The sequence below is a fragment of the Mastigoproctus giganteus genome, chromosome 13, assembly GCF_048544385.1.
Source record: "Mastigoproctus giganteus isolate SK-2022 chromosome 13, ASM4854438v1, whole genome shotgun sequence".
NCBI classification, from domain to species: domain Eukaryota; kingdom Metazoa; phylum Arthropoda; class Arachnida; order Uropygi; family Thelyphonidae; genus Mastigoproctus; species Mastigoproctus giganteus.
Genome location: NC_143587.1, coordinates 14207578 through 14222942, shown reverse-complemented (window position 1 = coordinate 14222942; position 15365 = coordinate 14207578). Strand labels below are relative to the sequence as shown.

The following is a 15365-nucleotide window of genomic DNA, read 5'->3' as shown; positions in this document are numbered from 1 at the left end:
CAGGAAAAACCGATCATCACTGGCTCTTATGATCAAAGCAGAAACAAATATTAGGAATGCATTTATTCAAAATAAGCATCTCGTCCTGGCATGTCTCGATATAGAGAAAGCCTTTGACACCACTTGGCATTTTGGCATCCTGAGAGATCTTCATTCCCTGGATCTGAGAGGTCACTTACCTTACTTCATACAGAATTTTCTACAGCAGAGGACCTTTCAAGTTTGCTATCGGCAAGTCCTTTCCAAAACATATATACAAGGAGTCCCTCAGGGCTCTGTTCTTAGTGCAACTTTGTTTGCAATAAGAATAAACCAGTTGACTAAAATTATTCCCAATACAGTGAATTCATACCTTTATGCTGATGACCTGACGGTCTCTTGCAGTTCACAAAACATGAGTTATATCGAAAGGCAACTTCAAACATCAATAAATAATATCGAACTATGGATGACACAGAATGGTTACCGACTATCTTATCAGAAATCTAGTGTCATTCATTTTTGTAACAAACGAAAGATGCACCCAGATCCTGAAATACACTTAAGAAACCAACCTGTCACTGTTGTGAACAATGTTCGTCTTCTTGGTGTGATTTTTGACAATAAATTGAACTTTAAAGAACACATTAAACATCTACAGACTGTTTGCCAGAAAAAAATGAACTTACTAAGAGTTATTTCTTCTACATCGTATGGTGCAGATCGTTGCACCTTACTTCACTTATATAGAGCCCTAATCAGATCTCGCCTTGATTATGGTGCCCCAGTGTATGATTCTGCTAGGGAAAGCGTGTTAGCACGACTTGCCCCTATTCAACATTCTGCCCTCAGGATTGCTGTAGGTGCTTATAGAACATCACCAGTACAAAGTCTTTACATTGAAACACATGAACCTCCCTTCAGACTCAGGAGAAAGATGTTACTCCTAAATTATGCTGCCAAAATTCAAAGTATATCAACTCACCCCATTCGGCCAATACTTAATGATCCACAGTTCTCTATGCACTATAGAAACAAACCTAGAGCAGTTCAACCTACTGGTATCAGATTGCAGGCATTATCGCAAACCTGGAATATACATCTTGACAAAGTCTTCCAAAATTCAAACAGTGCAGATCCTCCATGGTATTCTATTAAAGCATCCTGTGACAGCTATTTCCTAAACTGGGGAAAACATTCGCTTGCAAATATCAATATACAGCAACTCCATACTGCTCACACACAAAATTATTCACATTTTACAAAAGTATACACTGATGGATCAAAGTCTGAAAGTGGAGTCAGGGCTGCAGCTGTCTTTCCCTATAACACCATCTCTGTTTCCTTGCCCACTGAATGCAGCAGTTACACAGCAGAATTATGGGCCATCAACCTTGCCTTAGAAAATATCCTCCATCTGTCCATCCAAAAAACAGTGATATATATACAGACTCACAGAGCGCACTTATAGCCTTGCAAAATTCCTCCTCGCCAACACATCTGTAATAGCAATAATAAAATCTCGGCTGATACATATCCAAGAACACCAGCAAGTAGTCATCTTTTGTTGGATCCCAGGCCACATGGGGATATCAGGTAATGAAAAAGCGGATTGTGCAGCAAAACAATCATCCAACATAGCATCTACAAATTACTGCGTTCCATACATTGACTACAGATCCTATATAAGACATGTATGTAAGGAACAGTGGACACTTCTATGGCAAGCTGAACCGCAGAACAAGCTCCTTCAAATAAAATCTGAACCACAGTTATGGATTTCCAGTTTCCGTGTAAACTGGAAGTCCATAACTGTGCTCTTGTCCAGAGCGCGAATCGGTCACAGTCACCTCACCCATCTTTATCTACTCACAGGAGACGATCCTCCTAAGTGTACGCACTGCAACGCTTTTCTCACAATCAAACACATTTTCATTGATTGTACATTATACACTGATGCCCGAAAATCCTCTTTCAGTATTATACGAAATCTTCAAGAACCTTTAACACTTCGTCATATTATAGGCAATGATGCAAATCTTCAAGAATTTTTCTGCTTCCTCAAAGAGATACAACTATGATCGCATCTGATATGATTCTATAATCACAATGTCTGAACTCCATACCTTTGATAGGTGCAATATGGCCCTAGTAATCCTTGCGCCAGAAATACCAATACCAATACCCCACTGCTGGCATTATTCCCTCACTCCTTATATAATTCTTTATGTAGTCTTCTACTATTTGAATTATGCCTTCTCTGCTATTTATAAGTACACCAACACTATTCTTCTGTTTCAGTATCATTTGTCTTTCTGTATTACTGCTCATGGCTGCTGATTTAAGTCCTTTGTTTTCCCTTAATGCTTGTTCTACTTTTCTTGTGTTAAATCTTATGTCCTCTCTGAGTCTCTTTCTAATGGCTTTGCATAACTCAGTATACCCAATTTTGCCCTTGTCGGTGTTTATCTTGCCCTTCATTTGTTGTCTTCGATTCATCATGACAAGTGTTTAATTTTTTCTAATCTTGATTAATTTTTTCTTTGGATTTCTTTTTACTTATAGGTTTCTCGCACTTTATCACTTTCAGAAAGTTGTATTTCTCATCAATATCTTGATCCTGAAAGGTCTGCAGCAGCTCAAACTTGTTCTTAATTTCCAGTACATACTGATTTTTCTCCTTGTCTGTTATCTCAAAGGCTTTCGTATTATTTACTTGAGTCTTTTTTTTTTTTTTTTTTTTTTTTATTTCCTTGCGTCTATATCAAGTGTGCATCGTGCCATTCTGTGACCACTTCCAGCATTTACCTTGTTCAGGATGGTAATGTCACTCACAATATATCTTTTGTTAGTGAGGATGAAGTCGATTTCATTAGTTGTTAATCCATTTGGACTCTTCCATGTCCACTTTCTGTTCACCCTTTTCTTGAAAAAAGTGTTCATTACTGACATCCCTTGAGATTCTGCAAATTTCACAAGTCTTTCATCACTTTCATTTCTTTCACCAATTCCAAAATTTCTTATAGTTTTCCTTTCTGTGCTGTTTTGTCTCTTTCCAACCTTAGCATTGAAGTCCCCTGTAATAATGGTATAGTTAGTTTTCTGTTCATCTAGAAATCTCTCAATTTCAGTGTACATTTCTTCAATCTCTTCATCATCATCATCATGGCTCGATGTTGGTGCATAAATCATTATAACCTTTAGTTTGTACCTCTTGGAAATCCTGAGAAGCAGTCTTGACATCCTTGGATGTACTTTTGAATTCCAGAATGTTGTGTTTTATATCTTTATGGACCAGAAGGCCAACTCTACCTTCTCTCTTTTCATTGTTTCCTATACTATACTGTACTTGACTACACAATACTAAACTAAGCTAATGCAGTGATACGTATTCTGCTATATAGTTTTACATTATACCTTAGCTATCAAGTTCGAGATATACACTATACCATAACGATCACAATGTTAAATTTATTATATTCTTAGCTAAATACAAAAGATATATGCCCAAAAGTGATTAAAACCTTCAAAATACTTATTTATTATAATTAAAACCCTAATATTCTTCTGCATTACTGGTTACATGCTATGATATTCCCCCCAAAACACCAATACAGTAGCAGTTTGAGTAGCGCATTGTAACTTACAAAATCACTAGTTAAATTCAAAAAATAAGCTAACGAATGCTGTTAAGCCTATTAAACTATTTGTAAAGCAAATTAATATGTTAACTAATCAAAAATACAATAAAATTTCTAAGAAAACCTATCCGTTTGCAGGAGCTCCAGAAGTTTACATCTTCACACCTATAGTCTCGTTCCCAGATCCTTTGAATAATACAAAGTCCATCCATGCTGATTTTGTAAGTAATGGTAAAGCGCCAAAGATGAACAAATTATATTTTTAAAAGTTAAAGAATTAGTTGATTTATCAGCAATTTGGAGTTCCAGTCAGTTGCATTGCTGCAGGTAGTTACCATGATTCTGTCTCTTTGGATTTTTTTGTATCCTGGTGCTGCATGCTCCCCCCCCCCTTTGTTTTAATTACTTTTTGTAGGTAACATTTTATAATTTAGACCTCTCACCATATTGTAGAATTATTCTCCAATTTTTCTCTGTTGAAAAATTACCTTAAATCTTCTGTAAATTAAGCAGCAGGCTGATCAATGAATAATCTCTCCCTAATTACTGAGTACCATAACATTTTTTCTAGATGTACTTGCTGTCAAATTTGCTGCACCATCAATCTCCTAATATAAGACCAAGGTCTTTCCGTTCTGTTTTGAATCCACTGATGGAGTTCAGTGTTGTCTTTTTTGTATAAAACAAATCCATATGAGGTGTCTGCTATCTGTATAACTTTAATTTCTTTAAAGGGTTATAAGAACTTAATGATCCTTGTGGAACCAATTGAGTGAAAAATCTAGATTTATTTTTTTATAATTTGTTTTTCTACTCTTTTTACCATTTTCTTGCTCACTTAATTCAATAGCAAATTTTAGCACCCATCTTTCATCAATTGCATAATGAAATTGATGAAATATTTATTCATATTTCATATTAATTTTCTTTTAATTTTCATAAAACTTAATTAATTCATACTGTAATTACTGTAATAAATTTTACTGGTGAAACCATGGTTTGGAAAAAACCACACAGCTGATCTCTCAGGAAGCATACAACTGAACAGGTGGATGTACTAGCTGACCCAGTAGTTGCAAGCATACTGCGCTAGGACAGACAACACACTGCAGTGAGCTATAGGCATTGAACATTATTTTAAAGGGGGAAAGGAAGAGAATTAGTTAAGAGTTTCTACTGTTCAAGAACTATGTAAAAAAAAAAAAAAAAAAAAAAAAAAAAAAAAAATTCTTCTCTTCTCTTTTATTATGTTTAGCAGATTCTTTAATACTCTTTTCATAGAACATTACATGTTAAAAGTAGGATAGCTGTGTGTATGTTTACACACACACACACAGAAACAGCTTGAGGTGTTTTGATATTCCAGAAAAAATGCTAAATGATGCCTCTTTCATAAACGACATCGATGAAGGGATAGAGGGTGTGATGTCTAAATTTGCAGATAATGTTAAAATCGGTAGAGTAGTTAATGATCACTGTCAAGCTGAGCTTCTTCAGAGAGACCTAGATAGACTTCAGGAATGGTTAGAAAAATGGCAGCTATGCTTTAATCCAAAAAAGTGTAAGGTATTACACCTGGGGAAACAGTAATCCCGAAATAACTTATTCACTTGGTGGAGTTCAACAAAACCCAGTACTCGAGGAAAGGGACTTGGGTGTTACGATACGGTCAGACATGAAATTCTCTGAACATTGTAAACAGGTTGCAAGGAAGGCCCATGGTGTCCTATCGATGATCTATTGAACTTTTGCAAGTAGAGATAGGGACTTGATAATCCCATTATATAAGGCTTTTGTTAGACCACACTTGGAATACTGTGTTAAAGTATGGAGACCGTACCTAAAGAAAGAAAGACATCGAGCTTATTGAAAGGGTGTAAAGATGGGTAACTCGCCTGGTGAGATCGGCAAAAAGGCATCCTTATGAAGAAAGACATCGAATATGTGGGTTGCAGAGTTTGCAAACTAGACACCTTAAAGGAGATTTGATTGAGGTGTTTAAGGCTCTGAGAGGCATCATTAAATGAATGAGAACGAAATTTTCAAGATTATAAATGATGCTAGAACTAGGGGACGTAAATTCAAGTTACGGGGGGGAAATGTTTAGATTGGACTGCAGGAAGTTTTATTTTAGCCAGAGAGTTATGAATTACTGGAATAAGTTGCCTACGTGGGTGGTAGAGGCTGACATTTTGGGGAAGTTCAAAGGTCATCTGGATTGTACCTTCAGGTCAGGGAAGTGCATAGGATGATAGGTTTAATTTCCTTTTCTTTTATTAATTATTATTACAGTCCATTCCAGTTATTTGGGACACATCCGGGCTAGTGCATTTTGGCCCGATTAAGCGGCTGCCCCAATTATCCGAAGTTTCACGTAAATAGTTGAAAATACAATGTATCCCCCCTTCACAATTAGTTCACTGTACAATCAAATCGCGTTACGAGGCCACTCACCATAGTAAAGTACTGTTCACTATATGATGTGTAGTAAGCGCTGGTCATTGTGATCACTTTTACGAATTGAATTTTAATTCTCTTAAACAGCGATTCTAATTACAGAAAATAGGAGGAATATTATCCACAGACTATGGATAATAGTCTGTGGATAATATTAAATCAAATGATATGTGAAAATCGGAAGAATATACGTGATAATCGGAATAATTAATACGTACTGTAATATGTACATACTAACTAAACTAGTTGACGTTTCTGTTCACTGACATTTGTGGGTGGGGGTTAAAATTTAAAACAGTAAAAAGATAAGCAATCAATAACGAAGAACACGGCACACACACAAATTGCAAGTAACACAATATGCGCAAGTGAAAACGGAGTAATGAGTTATAAAGCTTTAAAAATAGGAATGAAGAGATCTGAAAATTAATTTTTTTTTATATGATTGAAGATTTCATGGAAGTGTAAACACATTTCACCATAATAACCCACAGAATTCCAGCTGTCGGTATTATCGCAAATTCAGTAAGATCGCGTTTACTGTCCATTTATGATAGATTTCACTAACAGAAAAGCCCAATAAAGAGGTGACACTGCTAATTGTTTTTATTGTTTGATGGTTGTGACCTCCAGAATTTCGACTGAACCACGTGGTACTGTCGGAGACAATCGTAGGATAATCTCCAGTGCTGCGCTCTCTTGCCCCGATTAAACGGCATTTTGTCCCAATTAAGCGAAGTAAGCCCTGGCTATTTTTTCGATTGGTTTCTGTTTTTTAAGATTTGCCCCAAATAACCGAAATCCACTATCCACTGTATTTATTTTATTTATTTATTTTTTTTTTTTTTTATCATTGTTTTATTCGGGGGGGGGGGGGGGTGTTTTTTTTTTTTTTTTTTTTTTTTTGGCTGGTGCAGCATAAGCCATAGGCTTTCTTGCACCATGCAGCTATTACTAATACTAATTTTCTCTAGACAGAAAAGAAAGGGGGAGGAGAAAAGCCATTTTTATCACAATCAAGGTAAAATTTAATAAATCTAAACAAGCTTCTTTTTTCAGCTGTACTCAAGACACTGGTCACGCTCAAGCTAGTCACCTACTTTCGCAGCAAGAGCACTTTATGCTTAGTTGTGATGTTTCCTAAAAATAATAACACATATTTAGGAGAAATGTCATTTTGGGATATTAATTTTTTTTTTACTGTTTTTTTTTTTTTTTTTTTTTTCCTGAATTACAAGTATTAAACAACAAATTATTTTGCAAAATATAGATTTTTATTTTTTTTATTCTCTCTCACTCTTGAAATTATGTACAATTGCACATAACAAACAACACAGCACATTTTTATATACAGCTCATAGAAATCAAGCTGCAAAACTTGGCAATGTTGGGTGAAAATTTTGTTGAATTTCTCCACAGCAAATTATCTTACTCACACTGATTAAATTAATGCATTAACCATCTATTCATAAATGTCTGAAACAGTGAAACTAAAAGATTATTAATATTTTAATGAGCATTATGAAAATTTTGTGCAGTGTTAATAAAAGTATCTGACTAAAATTTTCTCTTGATCAATTAATACCAACATGTTCTGAACTTTTATGAATACCTTGAGCACATATATACACATGTGTGTATGTACAGGATCTTATAGAATTAAATATCTGAATTTTGCAAATGTAAAACAAGCCATGACGTCAAGTGCATTTTTCCTGTTGAGATCATTGTGTCACAGCTTTTATTGTATCATCTTCCAGTTTATGAGAAATTGATTAAAAGGGCATCTCAGCCACTGTAAACAATGTCCATTAGACAGAAAAAGTAAGTTACTTGCATATGGCAATATTCTATGAAATCTGCTGATTACTGAACCTCAGAACACTTCATGTGTCTGCACATTCATTTTACAGATAAGTTAACAATGGGTACCTCAAGAACCATTCTTTAAAGGAACTGCCCTTATCTGTTATTTTGCGACTCGGTTTAATGTAACATTTTAAAATTCACTTCATTAACAGCACTTTTTATAACATATTTTCTTTGTTATATATGCTACATATTGATTGTTACATAACATGTAACGAGCATCATTTCCGTTTTTATGTCAAATGCAGATAAGATTCAAATTAATCTCACTTTGTGTTTACAGCTAGCATGAAAACCAGAAATGAAAATTAGCATTAGCATTAGTAGAGGCATTTGATGCAAGAAAGCAAGCTTTTGCAGCATCAGCCAAAAAATAAAAAATAACCACTTCCACTTCACCCCTCTGTTCGTTCAAAATACCTGTCCAGCCAAGCCTTAAACTTATTTAGGCTGTCAACTTCCACAAGGGATGGAAGTCTATTCCACCAACCAACCACCCGCTGGCTAAAGGCAAATTTCCTCACGTCTATCCTACATCTGTCTTTTCTCAATTTGAATTTATGCCCTCTCAGGTGATTATTCTGAGCAAGAGGAAAAATCCCATCAGCATTGAGCATGCTCAAACCATTCAAGGCTTTATACACCTCTATCAGATCACCTCGCCGGTGCCTAGTCTCCAGACACTGTAATTTGCAAAACTTAAGCCTTTCTTCGTAAGAGCACCCCTTTGTTCCATTCACTAATCTTGTTGCCCTTCTCTGTACTCGTTCCAGCATCTCTACATCCTTCTTGAAATGAGGCCTCCAGACTTGTATACAGTACTCTAGGTGTGGTCTGACCATTGCCTTATACAAGGGAATAATCACCTCCTTATCCCTGCTACAAAAATTCCTATATATCATCGACAATACACTATGAGCTACTCTTGCAGCCCGTCTGCACTGCTCAGAAAACTTCATATCTGCCTGCACAAACACTCCCAGGTCCCTTTCATTCTCTACCACTGTCAGTGTAGTACCACAGAGTTGATACGTTGCTCTGGGGTTGCTGTTTCCCATGTGTAGTACTTTACATTTGTCAATTTTAAACTTCATTTGCCACCTCTCAGCCCATCTGCTCAACCTTTCCAGATCCTGTTGCAGTAGTATAGTGTCAGTAGTGTCCTTGACAACCCTGCCAACCTTTGTATCGTCTGCAAACTTGGACATTAAGCTTGATATACCATCATCAATATCATTTATAAATACAGAAAACAATAATGGACCCAATACGGAACCCTGAGGGACTCCACTAATAACATAGTCCACGATGAGCAGTGTCCATTGATTACCACTCTCTGTCTTCTCCCCCTCAACCACCCCTTTACCCATAGCAGCAATTTGCCTCCAATGCCACACTGCTCCAATTTGTGCAGCAGTCTTCCATGTGCAACAGTATCAAAAGCCTTTCTAAGATCCAAGTATATAATATCAAAGTTATTCCCTGCATCCAGTTCTTTTGTGACTGCATCATAGTATCCAATCAAATTGGTCAGGCAAGACTTCCCCTTAACAAAACCATGCTGTGTCTGAGCTATAACTGAAGTCTTGTCTAGATGATCCTGCAGTGCTTCTTTAACCAGTGCCTCCATTAATTTTCCAGGAACAGAAGTTAAACTAACAGGTCTATAATTACTTGTGTCGCCCTTTGATCCTCCTTTGTGAATTCGGGTCACATTTGCACATCTCCAGTCCATGGGTACTTCCCCTGATTCCAAGGAAGCTCTCATAATTATGGCTAAGGGTTTGCTTACTTCCTTTGTTGCCTCCTTTAATATAACTGGATAGATCCCATCCACCCCAGGTGCCTTTCTTGTATTTATCTTCAACAATTTCTCTTCTACTTTACTCTCAGTTATTACAAGATTCTCTAGCTTACTACCAGAGTTGAATACACCTCTGGCATTCCCCTCGCTGAATAACTCCTCATGTGTGAATGTCGATGCAAAATATTCATTCAGTTTGTTAGCTACCTGAGCAGTAAATGATGCAATAAAAGTAGGGAAACTTTTATCTCAATAGGAACTCTAATCATAAAATGCATCAAGGTCTATATATACTTCAGGAATTCTGCAGGCATTAATAAAAATGTGTATATACAGGTAGCCCTCGTTTTGCGCTGGTCCAATTTGTGCCGATCACTGACAACAATGCCATTTTTATTTATTTATTTTTGCAATTTTTTTTTATAAATTGAAAGTTTAAAATCATCAGACAAAATTTATCGGCATCATACTGTGCTATGTATCGTGCACTGTTCATGTAATTTAGGACAATCTGAGCCATTCAGCAATTAGCGCATTTTCGTATCAGACGAGGAAGATTCCCGCCCTCAAAGTAACCACTCGTGGATGCGGGTAATAAAGGTCCATGCGGTGAAGCATTCGGTTGTTGTTTACGCTATTTACATGTGTTGGAAATTTATTATGCTAACAATTTTTTATTAATTGTTCTATTAATAAATTAAATAATAGTGATAGCAGTGTACAGTTTTTTCCCAATCGTGTTATAAAGTTTTTAATTTAATAGAATAAAGACGCCTTGTCTGGTAAAAGTAGTTAATTGAATCCTAGTGCAATATTCGGAGGATAGAATCTGATGAAAGCCTCCCTAAAGTGTGTAGAGCTATGAATATGCCTCCATCGACTATGAAGAATGCTAATAAAAATAAAACAATAGATGCAAAGTGGTAGGTAAAATTTTTGGTGCCTGGAACCTAATCCTGTGGTTTCCGATTGACTCCATTATATAAAGGGTTCCATTTGTGCAGTCCCCCCAGGAACCTAACCCCGACGTAAATCAAGGGCTACCTGTATATATAACATGGCAAACCAGTAGAGCGAGAAGGAAAAATAAACCCATACATAATAAAGCGGGGGGGGGGGGAGATAAAGATAAAGGGTATTGCAAACAGAATGCTCCTAAAATAATTTAAGAAAAGCAAATTAATAAAATACCAAATAACAAAAAAAAAAAAAAAAATTAATATGCTAAGTAATTCAAATTTTACAGTGCCCGGAAAATACCACAGGGTCCAAATTACATGAAATATCACTGAAAATGGAGACTAAAACCAACTACAACATATCACCAACAAAATGAAAATAAATAAAATAGACTTGACCATTATGCCCCATCTCGACAGAGGACCATAAGGCCAACAGTGGTCAGGGAATCACTGCATTTCAAACATTACATGAATCGTGCATCGCCGAACCAATGCTCCGATCGAACTGCAAATGCAATAATTTGAATAACGGTTGCCCTTATGCAGTGAAAAATTATAATAGAACAGATCCTAGCACTCCCATGGCAACACTGACAAAGTTACTGCTCAATAAGAATATATCCAGAAAAAAAAATTAGACTATAGATGGCAGTACGAGCACTATATTAGCGTGTTGATTCACTAGACTTGTTAAACTATGTAACATAGATTAAAAACTAATTAAATATACAAGAAAACAGAAAAAATAGAAAGAAAATTAATATAGCAAACATTGGTGGACACAATGCATTATCCACTCCATATTGCTTATAAGAGTTTAAATGAAACAAATGCCAGTAGCATGGCAAACCAGTAGAGTGTGAAATAAAAATAAATGCATACATAATACAGCAGAAAGAGGGGAGGGAAATCTAAGGGCCACCATTATTGGCCTTATGGTCCTCCATCGAGATGGGGCATAATGGTAATGGTTAGTCTATTTTATTTTTATTCTGCTGGTTGCATGTTGTAGCTGGTTTTTGTCTCCATTTTCAGTGATATTTCAGTGAAATATCACTGAAAATGGAGACAAAAATTTGGATTTGGTGCTACTACATTTAAATTGATTGGCATATTAAAAATTTCTGTTATTTGGTACTTTATTAATTGTTTTTTTTTTCTAAATTATTTTAGGAGTGTTGTTCCTTCTGTGATACCCTTCATCTTGATTTGCCCCACACACACACCTTTTTCTGTATTATGTATAGGTTTATTTTTTACTTCTTGCTCTACTGGTTTGCCATGCCACTGGCATTTAGGTCATTTATTTTTATTTAAACTATTATAAGCAACATGTGGTGGGTAATACATTGTAGTCACCAATGTTTGCTGTACTAATTTTCTTTCTATTTTTCTGTTTTCTTTTATATTTAGTTAAAAAATTAATTTATATATATAAAGTTTATTAATATATTAAATAAATAAAGTATGCATAAATGGATGTGAAAGTTGCACGTTGACTGGGCTAGCCAGGTGGGTAAAGTGCCTGCTTGGCAACCCGAAGGTCGCGGGTTCGAATCCTGCCTCTGGCTTGGATCACAGTAAAATGCAAAAACTTTGGGAGGTGCATTATGGCCATAGAAGTTGATGCGCCAACAAGAAAAAAAAAAAAGAAAGTTACACAAAGTGCCAGTAACTAGAAAGGTGTGGAAAGTAGAAAAAGAAGTGTAGTAGATTTGTGAAAACAATGTTAATATCCTAAAAGGTTAAGTAATAGAATTATGGGCTGAATTACCAAGCCAATAGAAAGTGGGAGAATGTAAAGTAAAATTATAATACTTAACTTAGTACATCAAAAAGCATTAATTGGAATTAATTAATGGAATTAAAGTATTATAATTTTACTTTACTTTCACTTTCTATTGGCTTGGTAATTCAACCCATAATTCTATTACTTAACCTTTTAGGATATTAACGTTCTTTTCACAAATCTACTACACTTCTTTTTCTACTTTCCATACCTTTCTAGTTACTGGCACTTTGTGTAACTTTCATGTGCATTTATGCATACTTTATTCAATATATTAATACAAACTTATATATACTCTTGCATCCATTAATGCTGCTTTGCACTTTTAGGTGCATCTGTCATACCTGATTTATTAATCACTTTTTCGTTGAAACTATTTCATCAACGGAATACCTCTTCATCATATGTAACTTTTTAAATATTTCCTTTAAGAGGTTACATTTTATATATATATATATATATATATATATTATTCTTTAGTAATATGATAATTTATGTTGTATTTTACTTTTAATATACTTTTATAGTGGTTTTCCTTAAATTATTTCTAGATTTTTCTGTTGTCCCGGTAGCTGTTTTAGCAATGCCCGGGTACGAACAGAGTACATATTATTATTTTATCTTTCTATTGTGGTTTATTGTGTTTATTTTCTTAATTACGGGTGTTTTCTACTCATAGGTATTACCCATAATACCTATGAGTAGAAAACACCCGTAATTAAGAAAATAAACACAATAAACCACAATAGAAAGATAAAATAATATATAAGTTATTTAATGTTACAAGTGAACACTGTGGTGTCATATTTTTCTGTTTTGTAGGATGGGCGCCAACCAGAACTCTTAAAGATGTTGTATGGGGTCTAAACTCTTTATTTACGGTAAGCTAAATTAAATTAATAAATTATCTTAAAAATCACACAATAGTTATAAAAATGTGTTAACAAACTTTGTTTTATATGGACTTCACTAATAGATTGTGGAACAATCCATTAATTTATAAAATAATAAATAATTGAATTTCAGTTACTTATGTTATTAATAGGGGTAAGAGATGCCAAATTTATCCTACCTTGGAGACTAGTCTCAAGATGTGAGGAATCTTCAGACTGCAGCTTTGTAACTACAGTTTGAATATGTACAGTATCTATTTACATGATGTACAATAGCATGCCTAAACTCCCTAATAAGTTTCTAAAATACTTGAATGAATATACATACTAAATTCATTCAGACTTTTTAGCTAATTTATTTTGTTGACATTCTGATTTTCATATGCATACCTTCTGACTAAGTACCTGCCCGGCAACCCAAAGGTCGCGGGTTCGATTCCCGCCTCGGGCTTGGATCAAAGTACTGCAAAAAACCTTGGGAGGTGCAATATGGTCACAGAAGCCGATGTGCCAACAACTACCAAAAAAAAAAAAAAAAAAACCTTCTGACTTAGTTTTCCAATAATCAAGTGATTACAGGTCACCCCCGCTTAACGCTGATAATTTGTTCCGGAAAAACAGAGCGCTAAGTGAATCCATGCTAGGCGAGCACCGCTTTTCTATAAGGTAACATATGTATTTGTAAGTTGCGGTCGGTGCCATAGGATATTTCCTGATCAATAATAAACGGTAGTAAAAAGATGCACAAATGTCGATCAAAATATTTAATATTCAAATATTTGTACATATAAAATATTCTGCATTACATAAGTATATAATTATGTGGTAACTACTTACATATCAAAATTAAACTTAATTCCAATTAAAATCAGGAATTTAATTGATTTAATTTAATTGATGAAAATGAAAAATGTGTCGATTTTGGGTTGAACTTTGGCCTTATTCCAAATAAACTAAAAGAGGTATTAATTTTAAATCCCCCACAGCGTTACCACCCAACAATAAAGTCACCCGATCCTTCGCCGCTTTGAAACCTGGCATGTTTTTTTCTTCTTTCAATATGAAACTTCTTTTAGGCATTCATTTCCACAAAAGTCCTGCTTCATCTATGGCCTTTCAGCAAATCGGAAAAAATCCAGGAATGCCTGAGAGGATTCGCAACTCAATGCAGAGAAGACTACAAATATAATTGTTCTTACAGTTAAACTTGAAAGTCCTAAATTATGGCACACATCCGCTTGTCGTTGACCGGAATCGATTCGCTTCAAAACGTTCAATTTTTAATTTTCAAATTCAGTCTTTTTCTTACATTTATAGTCTTCGTACTGCATCCAGACATTGTTGCTTTTTCATTCTTATCGGCCATTATTAACTCTTCGAAAATGTAACTGCATTGGTTGCATTAATTACCATACAATGTTACAACGCAAATATTATAAGCAATATACTTGATCATTTTTTAAAATGTTGATCTCAGAACTATGTAACAAGTCACTGTACTGCAATTAAATTAGCATGCGAGAAAATTTCTCAAGTCGGCATGGGAAACGATTTCGTTAAATATGCCAAAAATGCAATCTGTAAAAGAGCATTATAGTAATCTGTGACAGTGTTATAGTCAGATACAGGTTATAATATAAGAACAGTGTTATGGTGAATCAGCATAAAGCGAACCGCGTTATAACGGGGGCCTGCTGTATTGGAAAACTATATATTCTGGTTTGCAATACGTTTAGTTTTCTTCCTGTTTTTATCAGGTTTTCTCTTTTTCAAATATTTACTTATTAAATTTTTTATAATTATGGACCAATTGAATTTAAGGATACATGCTTAAAGCTGATATTAGGTGACTGCTCATGTTTAGCTTCAGTATAGCAACCAGGTGCTGATCTAAGTATACATTTATAACATTAGGTGAAAAAATATATCTGAACTTTGTTATATCACATTTTGATAAGTATGCTTAAATAT

At 35.0% G+C, this 15365-nt stretch overlaps 1 protein-coding gene across 1 annotated transcript in view; it reads left to right on the top strand.

Annotated features, from left to right (window-relative positions):
* Positions 1-15365, top strand: part of LOC150075776 (NEDD8-conjugating enzyme UBE2F-like) — an 84432-nt gene that overhangs the window by 53344 nt on the left and 15723 nt on the right. The window contains exon 5 of the mRNA XM_090387945.1: positions 13324-13382. Coding sequence (XP_090244071.1) covers positions 13324-13382 — 59 coding nt within the window. The remainder of the gene's footprint in view (positions 1-13323; positions 13383-15365) is intronic.